The sequence below is a fragment of the Mastomys coucha genome, unplaced genomic scaffold (assembly GCF_008632895.1).
Source record: "Mastomys coucha isolate ucsf_1 unplaced genomic scaffold, UCSF_Mcou_1 pScaffold22, whole genome shotgun sequence".
Lineage (NCBI taxonomy): Eukaryota > Metazoa > Chordata > Mammalia > Rodentia > Muridae > Mastomys > Mastomys coucha.
Window position 1 is genome coordinate 69,697,657 of NW_022196905.1, and position 17,979 is coordinate 69,715,635.

General features: G+C 44.1%; 1 protein-coding gene and 1 long non-coding RNA gene across 12 annotated transcripts in view; one reads left to right on the forward strand and one right to left on the reverse strand.

Annotated features, from left to right (window-relative positions):
- Positions 1-13,457, reverse strand: part of LOC116071300 — a 28,230-nt gene extending 14,773 nt beyond the window's left edge. For both annotated transcript variants that reach the window (XR_004110809.1, XR_004110810.1), the window contains exon 1: positions 13,368-13,457. This is a non-coding gene — a long non-coding RNA (uncharacterized LOC116071300). The remainder of the gene's footprint in view (positions 1-13,367) is intronic.
- Positions 1-17,979, forward strand: part of Cracd (capping protein inhibiting regulator of actin dynamics) — a 230,075-nt gene that overhangs the window by 184,707 nt on the left and 27,389 nt on the right. For 6 of the 10 annotated variants that reach the window (XM_031342805.1, XM_031342801.1, XM_031342796.1 and 3 more), the window contains one exon: positions 13,726-13,861. The exons of 1 other annotated variant lie outside the window; for it this stretch is intronic. In XM_031342805.1, coding sequence (XP_031198665.1) covers positions 13,742-13,861 — 120 coding nt within the window. In that variant the 5' untranslated portion in view covers positions 13,726-13,741. Of the gene's footprint in view, positions 1-13,497; positions 13,620-13,725; positions 13,862-17,979 lie in introns of those variants that run through there. 3 more of the 10 variants (XM_031342799.1, XM_031342800.1, XM_031342798.1) reach the window with 3 other exon arrangements.

The following is a 17,979-nucleotide window of genomic DNA, read 5'->3' on the forward strand; positions in this document are numbered from 1 at the left end:
TTTGGTACAGCTGAGGGGCAGGGCATGGACACGTCGATGTAATGGCATAAGCAGAAACTTTTTTTTTAAAGATTTATTTTATTTATTATGCGTAAGTACACTGTAGCTATCTTCAGACACCAGAAGAGGGCATCAGGTCCCATTACAGATGGTTGTACGCTACCACGTGGTTGCTGGGATTTGACCTCGGGACCTCTGGAAGAGCAGTCAGTGTTCTTAACTGCTGAGCTATCTCGCCAGCCCCAAGCAGAAACTTTAATGCCAGAATGAATGTGGCAAGCTGGGTATAGTAGTGTACACCTAGAACCCCAGAATCCAAGGGATTTGGGAAAGAGAATTGTGAATTCAAGGGTAACTCAGGCTACATAGTCAGATTCTCTCAAAGAGTTGAGAGAGGGAAGGAGAAGTAGAAGAGGGAATAATCTTACATCTCTTTCTGTAGGTGTGTGCTAACTTTACACCATGAACAGGGAAAGATGTCACAAGCAAGAAAAAAAAAATACTGACAAATATCCTCATGATTTAGGCACACAATAGTTTGCTTGTTTGAAAGGTTAAAGTGGGCCAACCTGGGCTACAAAGAAAGAACCTATCCAAAAAAAAAATATTCTAAGGAATTCATACTCATAAAAATCTACTAGACTTATGAGAAGAGTTGAATCAGGTTATAGGAAACAAAGTTAGAGCTTTTGTATCTCCATTGAGTTCAAGGAATACAAAATCCTCCACAGAATGAAGGGAAACATTTGCAAGTGGCATTGCTAGTAAGAGCCTTGTATTGGGGGGCAGGTAAAGAACTTTTACAATTCCATAATAAAAGGTCAGAACCTTTTTTTAAAAATAGGCAAAGGATTTGGGTAGACATTTCTGAGAGAGAAAGAGAGAGAGAGAGAGAGAGAGAGAGAGACCCCTGTTAAAACAAGCCATGCTTGCTTAACAGGGAAATACGTCACAGACATGAGCTACAGCCCAAAAGACATATTTTTAAAAAGTATTAGCAAGAATGTGTAGTGGTTATAATCTTCATCCGTTGGTGGTAAAACATAAATTGATAAAATGACTTAGGACAGGAGCTGGAGAGATGACTCAGTGGTTAAAAACACATACTGCCCTTCCAGAAGACCAGAGTTCAATTCCCAGCACTAACGTTAGGTGGCTTACAACCACCTGTAACTCCAGCGCTGGGAAAGCCAATAGCCTCTGGCCTCAAAGGACACTTTGTGCTCAAGTGCATACATGTCCACATAGACAAGCATATATACACAGTTAAAAGAAATAATCTTTTTAAAGAAAGATTTACAGTAAAATCTAGACTTTATCTGCTACCTTCATTTTACAAACAGTGAGCAGCAGCAAGATGGTAGCAATGTGGCTCTAACCTCAGGCTGCACTTTTATATGGTGGTGTTCATCTGGAGCAACCCCATCTGCGTACCCTTCACCTAGTTCCTCCTCGATCTTCGGTATTCTGGACAACTGTGTCTTCCTTCCCTGGGGAAGCAAGTCTCCTTCTGCTCCTCTCGGACATCAACCTGTTAATTTTGCAGAGTTGTGACCAGGTGTTCCGGTCTATGGCTGCTTGTTCCCATGTACTTGGTTAGCACACCCTGACAGTGGGACCATACAGTGTTAGAAAAAAACACTGTTCACTTCATGGCAGACAGGAAACAAAGAGAAAGACAGGACAAGGCCAGTGGGGGAAAATCCCCCTAAGGACCCATCCACATTCTCCAGCTAAGTGCCACCTAAACTTTACAGAGCCTCTTGAAATAGTGTCACCAACCAAAGACCACCTCTCTACCTCCTGAGCCCTTCTTCTCAAAACCACGACTAAGACTCCTCCCAGTATTCTCGCAGCTTCTTCACCTTCCCATAAGGGGGAGTCTTATGACCCACCGTGCTTGTATTTCCAGTCCCTAACCCTGCGGCAGGCATGTTCCAGGCATTCAGGAATTATTGGATGAACAAGTGCACGAATACTGAGTTTTTACTTTACTGATGATTCCCCCTCTACAAGCCAGTATTCGTCTAATTCCTCCTCAGTGTCCCCACTGTGATAAAGAACGTCACCATCCCTCACTTTTCGGAAAGGGAAAGGTACACTGTCAGCACCACGGGACGTCTCCAGCGAAATGTCAGCACAGCTCAGGGCTTCCTGGTCACACTATGTGTTTTCTGTCACTTGTCCTTGACAGTTTTCAGAAAAGATCAATTATACTTGACCATTTATCCTCTTCCCACACTACCTATAGGGGCTTGTGGCTAAATTGAACAGGAATAGAGAAATTTAAAGGGAAAAAAAAAAGTTAGATGGAAAACCGAATGTACTGGCTGGTTTTGTGTGTCAACTTGACACAGGCTGGAGTTATCACAGAGAAAGGAGCTTCAGTTGGGGAAGTGCCTCCATAAGATCCAGCTGTGGGGCATTTTCTCAATTAGTGATCAAGGGGGTAGGGCCCCTTGTGGGTGGTGTCATCCCTGGGCTGGAAGTCTTGGGTTCTATAAGAGAGCAGGCTGAGCAAGCCAGGAGAAGCAAGCCAGTAAGAAACATCTCTCTATGGCCTCTGCATCAGCTCCTGCTTCCTGACCTGGTTGAGTTCCAGTCCTGACTCCCTTTGGTGATGAACAGCAATGTGGAAGTAAGCTCAATAAACCTTTTCCTCCCCAACATGCTTCTTGGTCATGATGTTTGTGCAGGAATAGAAACCCTGACTAAGGCATCGAAATTGGCTAGCTGTCAACCTAGACTGTGTATGTCTAGGGAAAGAGCTATTGATGAATCAGCAGCAGCAGTTTTGAGGGAAACAGCAGAGGAAGAGGCGGAGTTTGTCTCGGAAATGCAGAAGTTGCCTCTCTTGAGCTGGATGAGGCAAGCCAGTCCCTTGATCTGCTAAGCCAACAAGCCATCTCCCAGGATTATCATAAGGTCAAAATATGCACATGGTATTTCACAATCTGCTGTAAATCCCTTAATAAACACAACGAGATATTACCAAAGATAGAGACACCACTGCTGATGGCCAGCATTTTACTTCCAGAGCACAAGCCTAGAGGAAATTGGTTCACATGATAGCGAGAGGGGTTTATAAAGATGCTCTTTTGCCGTGTGAAACAACCAAAAAATAGGATAGACAGTAGGGAATCCTGAGGATCCCACGCTTGAGAGACATGCTACATGACCTCTTGTGTCCTGTGGTGTAGGGACAATTAGAGAACCCCCTAGCTTCCTCCTCTAGACTTTTAAGATTTCAGGATGTCTTAGGTGCCCTTGAATTTGTGTGACATACCCTGTTCTGTTGTAATTGACAGGCAGTTCAGTACTCTGCGGTCTCCCAAGCACCACATATTTTTAGAGGATCCCAGAATCTGGGATGAAGATGTCACACCTGATAGAGTCTAGTTCCAGTTTTGTTTTTGTTTTTGTTTTTTTAACAACTGTAGTTTGTTTGAGGAGGATATTTAATTGCTCATTAGCATTTCATTTGAATGAGGCTCATGGATCTATTTAGAAAGAAAACTGCTGATCAATTGCAGTTGCCCCGTTGTCATGGAAACAAGCTGAAATTGGACTGTAATTATATTTCCTTATGTCTGAAGTCATCGCTATAGTAATTACCCAATATCTATGGTTCCAAATTACATGATGCTTGTCCAAAAAGAAAAAACAAGAAAGAGAGAGAGAAAGAAGACAAAGAGTGAGAAGGCAGGGGGTGGGGAGCGTGCTGGCCTGGGGCAGCATTCACCGTGCAGCTGTAGAGATCTTTCAGATTCAGACGGGAGAATTTCCCTCTGTAGGCTGTGACTCCAAGGTGCCATCAGTGGGTCTTGGAAGCTGCACAGTGCTTGAGTAGTAGCTGGACAGCTGTTGGGCAGGATGATTTTAGTTCTGCAGATGGCATAGTCACAACGTCAACAGTCACTACATATATCTCATTAGGAGCTGTAGATGGCTCAGCAGTTAAGAGAACTGGTTTCAATGCCTAGCACCCACATGGTGGTTGACAACCATCCATACTCCGGTCCTATGGGTTCCAACACCACCTTCTGGCCTCCTTGGGCACAGTTTGTGCATGTATTGCACAGACAGGATCCAATATAACTTCCCCTTTGCAGAGCAGGAATAATTCCAGCCCCATCCTATCCAGGCATGCTGGGAAATCACTGCAACTTTGTTCAGACATATTTGGCAAAAGGGAAACACTGTTGTTTCTTGAGCTGGCAAATGGACTGTGTACAATTAATGCAGAGTTTGAGAGAAAGCACAGTTGGGAAGGGCTCGAGTTGGAGGTCATTCCATATGCCAATCATTCCAACAGATTGGCGGTGAAACCTGGGCAACAGTGACGTCATACACCTCTTAGCCCTACAGCTGCCCTCAGTGGTTCTTCCTCTTCATTTTGTGAGCCCCACATACACGTCTTCCCCTGTGATGAAAAGTGCATGTACTCCGGACCTCACTGCCAACCCTGGTCCAAGCCACAGAGTATCATGGTAGCAGCATCCTCAGAAATGGTCCAGAGAAATGATCTGAAATGGCGGCTTCAGAGTCAACAACAGCAAAAGCAAACACTTCACCCGAACAGAGGTTAAGATGTTGATTCTTAATGGTGATGATGAGAGTCTTAGCACGATAATCCCCTCCCCAACCCCCGCATTGCAGCAGAGTGCAGTCATTCAGCCAAGTTTCCTGGGCTCCTTCAGCACAGAAGTGGGGTCCTCAGGACAACCCTGTGTTTTCTTCTGTGTCCTGTCAGACTATTGTTTGCTCTGAAGCGGCCTCCCGTGAGAGTTACCTTCATTGGCTGAGCACATGAAATGCGAGAGGAGAAATACTGGAGAAATACCAGGCTCTGTGTCCCCTTGTCCTTTCAAGTTCCTATCGACCATAGTACAGAAGCTTAAATGTCTTAGGATGTAGAAAAATAAGACCCTCTGGGGAGACACCCGGAGGGGCCCCCACCTCCTCAGAGGAGAACAGGAGAGAGGATGGGGGAGGATGGTGGGAAAAGGTGACCGGGAAAGGGCAGTGAGTGGGATGTAAAGTGAATAAGTTAAAAATATATATATATTTTTTTTTACAAATAAAGAAACAGGACCTCCAACACCACACTTATTATCTCATTGTTAATATAACAAGCATTACCTCAGAATTGCCTCTGCCCATTCAAAGCCTCTACTCCATAGTTAATAGGCCTTGGGGTGTTCTCATTGTGTTCAAACTTCCAAGATAGCACCCGTAGGGCTAATGGCCCTGTGCACCTTCAAATCTTACATGATGTTAGGCCAATGTCAAGAACATCTCTTATCTTCTTCCTCATCACCCACTTCCTCCTCCTCCTCTTCCTCTTCCTCCTCCTCTTTTGTCCTACAGAACTTCTAATCTTCCAGATAGTGACTTTAATTTAGGACTGTGTATGGAGGTAATATCAAGTCTTTAGAGTGAAAAAAAGAGCTTTTTTTAGTCTACCAGCTAACAGTCTGGTGTCCTTGTATAATATTTGTATAATGGGGTCCTAGTCATAATGTGATAGTAGTGGTTTGAACATGCTTGATTCAGGGACTGATACTCTTAGTAGGTGTGGCCTTGCTGGGTTAGGTGTGGCCTTGTTGGAGGAAGTGTGTGACTATGAGAGTGGAAAAAAATCCTCCTCCTAGCCACATGGGAGCCAGTGTCTCCTATTTGCCTTCAGATCAAGATGTAGAACTTTCATCTCCTCCAATGCCAAGCCTGCCTGGACACTGCCATCTTTCCTGCTATGATTATAATGTTCTGAAACCTCTGAACCTGTAAGCTAGCCCCAGTTAAATGTTGTCCTTTATAAGAGTTGCCTTGGTCATGGTGTCTCCTCACAGCAATGGAAACCCTAAGACAGAAGTTGGTACCAGGGACTGGGGTATTGCAGTGATACCTGACCATGCTTTTGTTCAGAGGAATGTGGATTTAGGGACTTTGGATATGGAAAACAGTGGAATGCTTTAAGTGGGGCTTAATGGGCTGTCCTAGTAGGAATATGGAAGATTTTATTTCTGAGGGTGATTTGAACTGTGGAAGCCTGGCTCTAGAGGAATTTCAGTATGTGGCCTAGAGACTGTTTTTGCAGTCTTTTGAAGAATGTGGTTGCTTTTCGCCCTTGTCTGAAGAGTCTACCTGAGGTTAAGGTAATGCTGTTGTTCTTTATAACAGTTGCCCTGGTCATGGGGCCTTTTCACAGCAGTGCAAACCCTTAACTAAGAACACTTTTTTTTTTTTTTTGAGACAGGGTCCCACTGTGAAGTTCTGATTGGCCTAGAACTTACTGTGTAGACCAGGCCTGACATGAACTCAGAGAGATCCTCCTACCTCTGATTCCACTAATGGGAGGCACTTAGAATAGGCAAATTCATACAGATAGAAGGCAGAATAGTGGTCACAAGGGACCATGGAGGAGGAGGAAGTACAGAATTATTACTGAAGGGATATAGAGTTTGTTTAGGATGGATATGGATGACTTGTATAATAAGATGAATATACTTAATGTCAGTGGGTTGTACAATTCAAGTGAGTCAAATGGTAAACTTTTATGTTAAATATTTTGCTATAATCTAAAAGAAACTTGAACCAATATTATGGATATTCTTAAGATTTATAGACACCAATATCCTGTTTGACGTTGACAGCTTTGGAAGTAAAACTGGCTTACTATCTTCTGTGTACACTTTGTAATTGCCGGTTGCCAGGGCCCCTCATGCGTGATTAGTGCTCCTGTCTTGGGACTGAGCAATTTTGCTCACCTTGCATCTATGTTCACCCCCAAATGCCAACATCTTAAAGTCGAACCCTCTGTGACTTGAGCCAGGAGCTGAGTTCAGTGCAGTCAGAGTCTCTTGTCCACACTTTGCTGGGCCTATGCATCCTCAGCTCTGAGGATGCCATCTGCCTGTGTGCCGTGTCCTGTGAGGCCAGTAACCGATTAGCGCTGATACAGGCCCTGGCTCAGCAGCATGCCTCTCTTCCCCTGCCGCTTTGTATTGTATGCACAGTCCCACAGTGAGAGCATGAGAGTGGGGCGCCTTGGATACCTCTTGCGATCATCTAGAAGCTGCTCCATTTCTCCAGCATCACCAGGTCTTCCCTTACGCCTGATCTGGAGGAGCCTAAAAAGAAAGCTGAGGCAAAGAAATACAGAAGCCTCTTGCCTCTCGGAAGAAGTGGGGCTTGGCTACTTCCCAATCAACTGGGAAAGACTTTAAATGTCAAGAATAAAAGGGTCCAGATGAACTCTGCTAAGGTACAATTTGTGGTAAATTGTCCCCCACTCCCAAGTGTGTAATTTGCAGCCTCCAGCTGGCTAAGGACAATGATTCCACCCTGCTCTTTGTTCCTTAGAAGAGGCTTCAAGCTGAGTTCTCCACCATGCAGCCTCTGTGGGTTCCACTCCAGATTGCCTAAACTCTGAAGCTTTGGGTAGTATTTTTGAAGACTTTGTTTCGGGCCCCAGAAAAAAGGAAGTCATCTACACAGTAGAGGTGTTCGGAGCCAGAAATTGACTTTTGTGATCACTAATGATTTCATATTATTACACAAACAGCTGGGAACTTAGATGAAGTAACTTACAAGAGAGTATTCACTCATGTAACTAAGGTATTAGTTACCACCCTCCTCTACTATTTCTTCTTGGTCCTCTAAAATGAAACTAAAAACTAAATTTAACAGGAAAAAAATAATATGTACATGTTCAATTCTCTTAAGTGTAATGGCCATTTATAACAGGCTGGCCTTGAACTTGCTCTGTAGCCAAGAATGACCTTGAACTCCTGATCCTCCCAAGGGCTGGGATTACAGAGCAATGGCTAAATCACCGCAAGCTTTTGATGTGTTTATCATGTGCTTGAATCTATAATACATATAAAAAGTCCCCCTGCCAGGCAGTGGTGGCACATGCCTTTAATCCCAGCACTTGGGAGGCAGAGACAGGCAGATTTCTGGCCAGCCTGGTCTACAGCGTGAGTTCCAGGACAACCAGGGCTATACAGAGAAACCCTGTCTCGAAAAACCAAAAAAAAAAAAAAAAAAATCCCCCATTGACTTCTCCTGTGATAAAGTAGGTTGTGGCACCATTAGCCACGGCTTTGGGAAGAATACCTACAAATACAGATAGAACACTGACATAAGGAGTTTTAAGGCATCTCCTTCCTGCCGAGGCACAGAGTTGAGCATCCTGTGGTCATTAGTGGCTTTTGGCTTAGAGCAAAAGACCAAAAAAAAAAAAAAAAAATGCATGTGGCTGACAGAAAACAGCAATCCCCTGGGGCTAGAAGCACAAAAATTAGAATTTTAGGCCGTGGTAGTAGCCAGATTTCGAGAGATTAAGATCTCTAACTTTGGAGCACTCAGGCTTTAACTGTGACCCTCCTCTCAAGGATCAGAGATCTGTGTGGAAGAAGAGGTAGAAGGATTCTAAGAGCCAGATGATGGTAGATAACTCAGAGAAGACATTGTCTTCCAAACCCGACAGGGAAGACACACCTATGAACTCAGAGGCTAGAACAGCACGCATGAGACCTATATAAATTCAAGACAGACAAGTCTAGTGTAGACACAAAGTCCTACCCCTAACCAAGAAGGTATTTGCAATTGCTCCCTGCTGTGGGCAGGAAAAACCCTTTTATCCAATAGAGTGCCAGAGCTTATATTATCTCCCATACTCCATGGAAGGCTCCTTGCTCAGGAGTAATTGACTAATACAAAATGGATTCCATAGGTTTTGTGATGTGTTTTTGTCATGGTTTCATATATTTTTTTGTCTTTGGGGTTTTGTTTTGTTTACCTGTATTATTATTATTATTATTATTATTATTATTATTATTTGGGGTTGTTGTGATCCCCCTGAAAAAAAAACCTGAAGTTGGTGGCGTGTGGAAGCACTAGGGTGGCTCACAAGAGGGAAAGAATATGACCCAACAAAGACAAAATTTTAAATCAATATTTTTTAAAAGAACATGTAAATCATAACAGAAAGAAAAAGATCATAAGAGAAGAGGAAACTCAAAAGAACAAAGACAAGTCTAGGCAGCTTGGATTTCTTTTTGAAGTGCTGATTTAGAAATCTGCCCAGGGAAACAGGGTGGAAAACCAGCACAGGTTTTAGTAGTCTCTGTTGCTAGAAGGAAACCCGAGGCTCGGGAACTATCATGGGATTCTGAGAAGTAACTCGGGCTCTGGTGAGAGTCCAGGTATATATCGCTTAGAGGTGGGCATGAAGCAACAATGAGCTCAAGCCCCTTGAAGAAGTTGCCGGTCAGCCATGGACCAGCGTGTGGCTGGCTGGAGTCCTCCTCCATTGCTGTTGGCTGCCTGCTGGAGAGTCTCGGAGTCCTCTCTGGAATAAAGGAAGTCATCCTCTTAATTTTTTAATTCATAGTGCGTAGAGCTCAATAAATGTTCCTAGGCATCTCAAAACAGAGTACAGGGGTGGTGCATCTGAAGACAGCTACAGTGTACTCATTTATAATAATAATAAATAAATCTCAAAAAAATAAAACAAAAGTAATTTCATCTCATATTCTACCAGCAAGAAAACAGAAGATAAAGATTTTTGATACCATTTATGAAAAAAATCAAACCCACCAGGCATATAAGAATAAATCTATCAGGATGTTCAGGGCCTCTGTTCAAAAAAGTACTAAAGCATTCCTGAGAGAAATGAACGACAGTCTTAACACACAGACTCGTGCTGCGTTCTAAATGAAGGGATAAAATGTTGTAAAGACATCAGCCCTAGATTTGTCTGTGGTGCTAATCCCAGACTGAAAGTAATTGCAGAAACATGAAGTGGTGAGGGAGGGGAGGACAGAGGAGAGGAAGGAGGAGGAAGGGAGAGAGAGAAGGGGGAAGAGAACTGGGGAGAGTACGATTTGATTTGCGTAGCAGTGCAGAGAGACAGCATAGCATCTTGGGGAAAAAAACCAAAGCAGAGCTGAAAACAAAGATAGTAAAACTCGGAAAGTGTAAGACAGAATGGGCTTACTTCTGTGTTGGTTTGTGGTTTTTGTTTGTTGGTTTTAGTCTTGCATTTGTTATTTGTGTCTTTGAGGCAGGGTCCCTGTGTGTAGCCCCTCCTCATACTTAGGGCAATCCTCCTGCCCCTGTCTCCTGAGTTCTGGGGTTACTGTTACGTGCTACCATACTCAGGCAGGGTAGGCTTGCTTCTCTCTGTAAAAGCAGACAAGCAGACCAAGGACACAGAGGCCAGCATCTGAATCACTGGCAGGCTCTGCCATCACAGGCCTTTGGATTTCAGTTTCCCATCTGAAAAGCACGCCTAATAATGGTTCCTACATGTAGGTTTTAAATATTGCAGCAAGAGGATGTAAACACACACACACACACACACACACACACACACACACACACACACACACACGATGTCTTATTGTGTTTAGCTAGAATTATTACTAGCACCGTATTTCTTATAATTTTTCTAACTAGCACTTTTAGTCTTTTGATCTTTTTTTCAACATAAATCATCTAGAAGCAGGGATGTTTGGACATCAAATGCTGGGGGCCAGCACAGCAAAGTAGCAGACATTTATTAAGCATTAAACAAACATGGTGGGTTTGTGCCCCAGTGGAACCATTGTAGCTTTGCTGGGCAGTGGTGGCACACGCCTTTGATCCCAGTATTTGGGAAGAAGAGGCAGGAGGATTTCTGAGTTCGAGGCCAGCCTGGTCTACAGAGTGAGTTCCAGGACAGCCAGGGCTACACAGAGAAACCCCATCTTGAAAACAAAACGCCGGGCGGTGGTGGCACACGCCTTTAATCCCAGCACTTGGGAGGTAGAGGCAGGTGGATCTCTGAGTTCGAGGCCAGCCTGGTCTACAGAGTGAGTTCCAGGACAGCCAGGGTTATATAGAGAAACCCTGTCTCGAAAAAAAAAAAAAAAAAAAAAAAAAAGAAGAAGAAGAAGAAGAAGAAAGAAAAAGAAAACAAAACAAAACAAAAAACATGGAATTGTGTGTGGACACATACTATACATCTATATAAATAGTTGAGAATCTTGTGTATATATGTAAGAGCATCATGTAGATGGTTTGGGGCAATAGCTCAGTCAGTAAAGTGCCTACTAAAAATAAGGTGGCTGGTTTGTAAGGCACAACAGACCTTCTGGCCTCTGCATGCATGTGCACACACATGCACTTGTACATATACACACTAAAAAAATAATTTAAATAAAAATTTTAATAGACCATGTAGAAGTGAATTGTCTCTTATCTGAACTGTAGCCAGAAGTTTGGATTTAAGACAGAAACTATGGAAAGTTTTAGTCCCATTGATTGAAACTATTGATTGAAAACTTTATTCCCTGACATCATTGGACGGGCCTAGAAGTTTATTTTTCTTAACCTTTGCTAAAAATATAGCATCACTGTTTCTTTTCTTTTCTTTCTTTTTTTTACTGTAATAAGGATTGTTTGATATTCATATATGTATATATATATATATATATATATATATATATATATACATACATATATATATATCAGTATACTGTCGCTGTCTTTGGACACACCAGAAGAGGACATCAGATCTCATTACAGATGGTTGTGAGCCACCATGTGGTTGCTGGGAATTGAACTCAAGACCTCTGGAAGAAGAGGCAGCTCTTAACTTGAGCCATCTCTCAAGCACCACACCACCATTTCTTAGGATTGGGAGATGGTGAGAGATTTCATTTCACTTCATACTTCCAAAAACAGTAATGTGCCATGGTTCACAAACCAAGCTGCTGCCCTGTAAGGCCTGCGATTCTCCTGAAGGCAGGACCATCATTCAACTTTGAATGTCCAGCCTTTGTACACACGGGCCTTCCCGGCATGTGTCTTCTTCCCCTCCCATACCTCTGGCCCTCTTTTTTTTTTTTTTTTTTTTTTTTTTTTTTTTTTTTTTTTAGTTTTTTGAGACAAGGTTTCTCTGTGTAGCCCTGGCTGTCCTGGAACTCACTCTATAGACCAGGCTGGCCTCGAACTCAGAAATCAGCCTGCCTCTGCCTCCCAAGTACTGGGATTAAAGACGTGCGCCACCACCACCTCTGTCCTTCTTGACCGACTCTAAGATCTATCGGCTGGCTGGCACGAGATTTCACTCAGTCAGTCTCTCTGCTGGTTCAACTTTGATGCTGCAAGGACTAAAGAGATGACGACATTAACACTCCCTGGTGCGGTCTCATCCTACCAGAGGTTACGTGGCTACTTGTTCTGGCCTAAGTTCACAGGGGCTCTCCCTCCAGCCTTTTGGCCCTGAACCTCAGGGATTCTTTAGCGCCATAGTTCAATCAGTCTTCCAGGCTCCCGTCTAGACCTGGGTGGAGGGAGGTTCCTCCTGTGCTTTCCTGAACGTGGTCTCAGAGACAAACTCCCCTTAAGGTTCCACTCTAAGGAGGGAGGAAGAGGTGGTGCTCTTTAAGCCTTTGTCACCTGGCACCACTGAAATGGGCTACCTTGATACAGGGAGGGCAAGCTGTTGTGTCTGCCACTGTGAGGACCAGTTGTGTCCTGGGGCTTCCTTCTCCTGTTCTCCCCACTGTGCTTATCTCTCATCAGGTAGGTAGATGGCCATCCACCTTTGAGGTGCAACCCTACAGCTGGAAAGCATCTAATTTTTCTCTTCTTTTTGATGCTAGAAATTAAGCCTAGGGTTTTGTACATCCTAAGCTCTCTACTAAATGTAGCATTGCCTTCCACTAAGTGTAACATTGTTCATGCCTATGACAAAATTACCCGGAGTTCCTAGAGGGCTGGGTACACCTAGAAAAGATTGTTTGACTCAGTTTGAAAAGCTGACAATTCAAATAGCATGGTGCTGGCCCCGCTCAAGGCTCCCTGGTTACATTGTGTCATGGTGGATGGTATCACAGCAGGATGGATATAAGACAGAAGTGGATGCAGCTTACAATATGCCTCAGCTGGGGAGAGGGGAAGCCAGAGTGTGGGGAGGGCTAGTCTTCCTCTTCTTAGTCATCCACGAGAACTACGGTCTCATGGGAATTGCATCAACTCCTCCTCAGGGCACTGTTCACAATGACCCTACCTCATGAAGGTTTTTGTACTCCCTAATGCTAGTACCATGGAGACCAAGCTTCCAACACTTGGAGCCTTGATTCAAACCACAGCTAAAGCACAGCAGTTTTTGCTGAACTACACAAAACCTGTCAAATGGCTTGAACATGGGTTACTCCCCCTTGGTCATATTCTTCAAGCGTTGATAGTCTCTTCTTCCAAGGGCTTTGCTCTGTATATCTGCACTGTGGTCTGATGGAAAGTAAAAGACGCTCATTTAGATCTAGACGCAACTTCATAAATACTAGTTAGCAAGATTTTCTGGAACAAACCTGATAGTCGCAGCTCAGCTGGACAGGTCCTCCAGTTACAAGTTCAGCACCATTGCTTTTATAGATAAATACCTTGCTCCAAGCCCTTGCTGTGAATGATTCTGAGAAAGATTGTTGGGGCCACATTCTCCCGTTCCCATGGGAACCTTTCATCCACCCTGCTCCTTGTCAACCCTCTGCAGGAAGACAGTGGCGTTGAAGGACTTTCTGAATAAGCTAAGAGATGTGGGTGGAACCCTTGGAGTAAGAGATGTGGGTGGAACCCTTGGAGTGGGGGGGTGGGAGGGGGCCCAGAAAACTGAATCTGGAGAAGACATTTATCATCCTAATAAAATGAAGCACATGATTTGCATTCCAGGTCCTTCAACTATTCTATGGGAGCACGGGCGTTCTCCCATGACAGTATTTTTATCCCTGATGGGGGAGCAGAAAGTGAGCAGACAGTTCAAGCAATGTCACAGGACAACATCCTGGGCAAAGTCAAAACTCTTCAGGTAAGGCAGCCTGAGACTGGAGGACCAGAGCCAGAGGAGCCCACCCCACCCCCATCCTCTGTGAAGGGCAGTGGAAGAGTCCCTGGCTGGTCCTTGAATGATGGAGTGGGAGGGTCAGGGGTCACTTCAGGAGAGAAAGCTTTGACTTCTTAGACCCCACTCAGTTCTAAGTGAGGTCTTAGCACAGTTCCATAGCACAGTAAAGGTGTGAGAGGCACCCTTAGCACTGTTATACCACCATCTCCACCCCTGGCTTGCCCTCTCTCCTCTCCTCCAACTGTTGCCTCCTGTTTGACTGGACATTGTGGGGAGCCACAGCTGCCACTCTATATACATATATTTTGAACACCTGGTTTCCGGCCAGAGCAGAGAGCATTGATAATCAAGCCCTTAGTTGGAGAAGCTGAGTGCCTCCAGTTTGTGATGCAAGCTGGCATGATTTCCCGCAGCCTATTATGCTTTGCCACGTAGCTGATGCTGATTGGGACCAGGGAAAGTATTTAACCCACAAGGGCTGGGAGCTGGAGAGAGGAAGTAGAGAGACTGGAGGGAGAGTAAGTATGTGGAGATAGGAGTAAGTATTTAGAAATGGGGCTGGTGATGGGTTAGAGGTAAGATGTAGATTTAGAAGAGTAAGTATGTAGAGATAGTAAGTAAGTATGTAGAATTAGGGCTGGTGATGGGATAGAAGAGTAAGTATGGGATATAGAAGAGTAAGTATGATAGGTAGGAGTAAGTATGTAAGGATAGAAGTAAGATGTAGGAATAGAACTAAGAATAGGAATAGGAGTAAGTAGAAATAATAATAAGTAAGATGTAACTAACAAGATGTAACTAATAAAATGTAAGTAGAAATAAGTAAAATGAAACTAGCAAGATTACAAGAAAACTAATAAAACCTGCATGGAGAAGGGCTTGTTGTTTGCCTCCTTACTTCTAACTGGCTGGGAAAGGCGCCTTACAAGACATGAGAACAAGTCCCCAAGAGAAGCTATGAGGCTTGCATGGGGGGGGGGGGGGGGGGGGGGAGAGAGTTCCTAACCATTAAGTTGTCTGAGCTTCTAGCCAGAGTCTGCGTTGCTCACTTCCATCGTGTGAGCCTCCAGCCTGAGGTGGGGAGAGGCGAGACTCCCGTGTGTCTGCAAATGCAGCTAGCTCCCAGCCACCTTGTCTAGAAGGAACCATACAACCCCTTTCTCCTGCAATGTGGGCAGCCTTCTCAATGAACATTGACTTAGCTGGTGACTCCCTAGCAGTGAAAATGTGGTAAAGCAGTACTATACTAAATGTGATTAAAAGAACAGGTCCAGGAAAGGCTTTGAAAAAAAAAAAAAAAAAGGAACAAGAGATTGTCATTATGTAGAGTTGTGCCATTGCTCAGAAGAATTTCCTTAACCAGGAATCAATGCCAGGGCAAGCAGCTTCTCTGCGGGGCGAGTACCTGGAGATGACCTAAACCAGAGGTCCTCAGCCCCTTTGGGGGTTGAACGACCTTGTCTCAGGGCTGCATATCAGATATTTACATTTCCATTCGTAACAGTAGCAAAACTGGCAGTTGTGAAGTAGCAACAAAAATAATTCTTTTGGTTGGGCATCCCCACAACTGGAGGAACTGTGTTATGGAAGCCACAGCACTAGGAAGGTTGAGAACCCTGCTGTAGACTTTGTAGTCTCTGAGTTCCTGAGTCCCATCTGACTGTGGATGAGAAGGAAAAAAGCAAAAGAAACGATGGCCCGAGAACAGATTGATTTCACTCAAAAGTAACTTTCCTATTCTTTTTTCCTGTTCTTGTTTCTACCGGGCACAAGCTGGATAGCGTATGACCGATGGTCATACACTCAGTGCAAGGAGATGTATGAAAAACCAGCAAGCAACCAACACCCTGGAGCCACACCCGAGCCACACCCACACCTTGCCTAGATCCTTCTGCCTTCAGCCCCCGCTGACCAAGGCCAGGTTCCTGCCCACAGCCAGTCCATCCTGGCTTGCAAATGCAGGCACTTCAGAGCGGGATTCCTACTTTTTGTTCCTGCTGGCTGTGGTCTTGTACTTTGAGACTCCGAAGAAGCAAGCTGTCCCTTTTCACACACTTTTCACACACTCACTTTTCACACACGTTGAAGAGAGAGGACAGTAGCAGTCGGGGAAAAGCATTAACCCATTTCCTTCTTCCAGTCTTTTGATTACCAATAGGTTCGGAGCCCCTGGCCTATCACATCCCTTTACTGAAGGGAATGATGTGCAGAATTCAGTCCATGAAATAGCTGTATTTTATAGGGGCTTCAAAAAAATTCTTTGAAAGGTAGATACTGGCCTGTTACCTCCAGTGATATCTGCTCTGTAACATTTACCACATACCACGGTGGCTTTAAAACGTGGGTTTTGGTGTTGTACAGTGCACATAATGGTGCAATATTGAAAAAAATAGAAACTCAATAAAATATATGAGTGACTAATTCCTTTTAACATGGAGGTATGGTTTTTAAGTACTCTGACCTCATTAATTGATAAAATGTAAAGCCATCAACTTTCCTGAAGTGACAATTTGATTAGCACAAGAAGGGGGTGGGGGTGAGCAGAGAACACTGACCAGTGTGTGGTCCCATTCATATGAGGGCTGCCTAATTTTGCTTTGGCCCCTGGACTTGGGAGCCTCCTTTGATCTCTGTAGCGGTGACTTTGGAAATATTGAGGGCTTTGCTCTTGTGGGGGGAGGGAGGGCGGGGAATGAGGACCATGGTCAGAGCAAATGGAATTTTTTTTTTAAGTGACCTAAAAGTTTAACTGAATCACTCCCAAAGACTATGCTTTATTTTTCAGTCGACTAAGCAGTATGTTCCTGGTAAGTCCCCCCAGTCTAGTGACTTCATACACTTGCATGGGTGCTTTGCATTTTCCACAACAACGGTATGCTGATGTCGATGCTCCGTGAGAAGCATATGAGACCGCCTCCTCATAGATTCTAGCATGGAATGAGAGTTTAGCTGTGTCAGAGGCATGCGTGTTTTTTATGTCTGGAATTGTCATCGTGTATGTCTTTGTTTGATGTTTTGTTTTGTTTTAAGAGAAAGGTGATAGATTACATCTCTTTGACAGTGAGTGTCCAGGATAGGCAATTAGCCAGAGTTATCTAAATATTCTCTTCTAATGAAATTCTCTAGAATATCATTTAACAACAACAATAACAACAAAATTGTTTAAGAAACTATCTGACCAACGTTCATTTAGAACACATGAGTTTGGAAAGGTATTTGCTTTTGGAAAGATCGCCCCCCAGTGCCTGCTTATGTCATCGCATCTAAAATGGTGAAGGAGCAGGCTGGCTTCACTGATGGAATAATGGCATACAACACAGTGAACCTGCCCTGCCTTGAATACTATATCCTGGCAACATTTCTGTGGCGAACCTCTGAGCTTCCTAAAAGAACAAGCACATGTTTTTCCGAGTATAAAAATGTGCCATGAGAACAAATCTTAATGAACATGTAATTATAGGAACTAAAACAGTAGTGTCCTTTTTGAGGACCTGGTACCTAAGTCATTTGGTCCATAGCCAGTAGGATGGATACCATTTGAATGGACGAGAGAACACAGGAGAACTGAAGAGTCTGAGTCAGGCCTCTGCCTCCATGTGGTCATATGACCTTGGGCTAAGTGACTCTCACCTTCCCCACTTGAACAATAAATACAGGGGTGCATGTGATGGGCAAGCCTGAAGGCTCCTCCAGGTCTTAAAGTCTCAAGTCTGTGTGCAATCACTGCTCGCTGCTGCACAGGGCGGCTGTACAAGCTTTGCACTTGGTTATATTTGCGCTTCAATGACCTTGGCATTACCTCTGTAGTTACCCTGGAAACACAGATAAGGTCAGGCCCAGCTGTGTGGTATGTACCAGCCGCTGGTGAAACTAGGGGTCGCCCAGCCTGTGCCTGTAGATGATTTATAGAATTGTATCACACTTTAGTTGGGAAATGGCTATGTTATTTGTACCACTGATTATTTGGCATAGGTGGGGTGGGGGGCCCCCATCCTTAGTAGCCTGATATCTCCCACTGAACTGGATTTCACTTGAGAATTCCAAAATCATACATTTGAGGATTTTTTTTTTTTTTACATCTA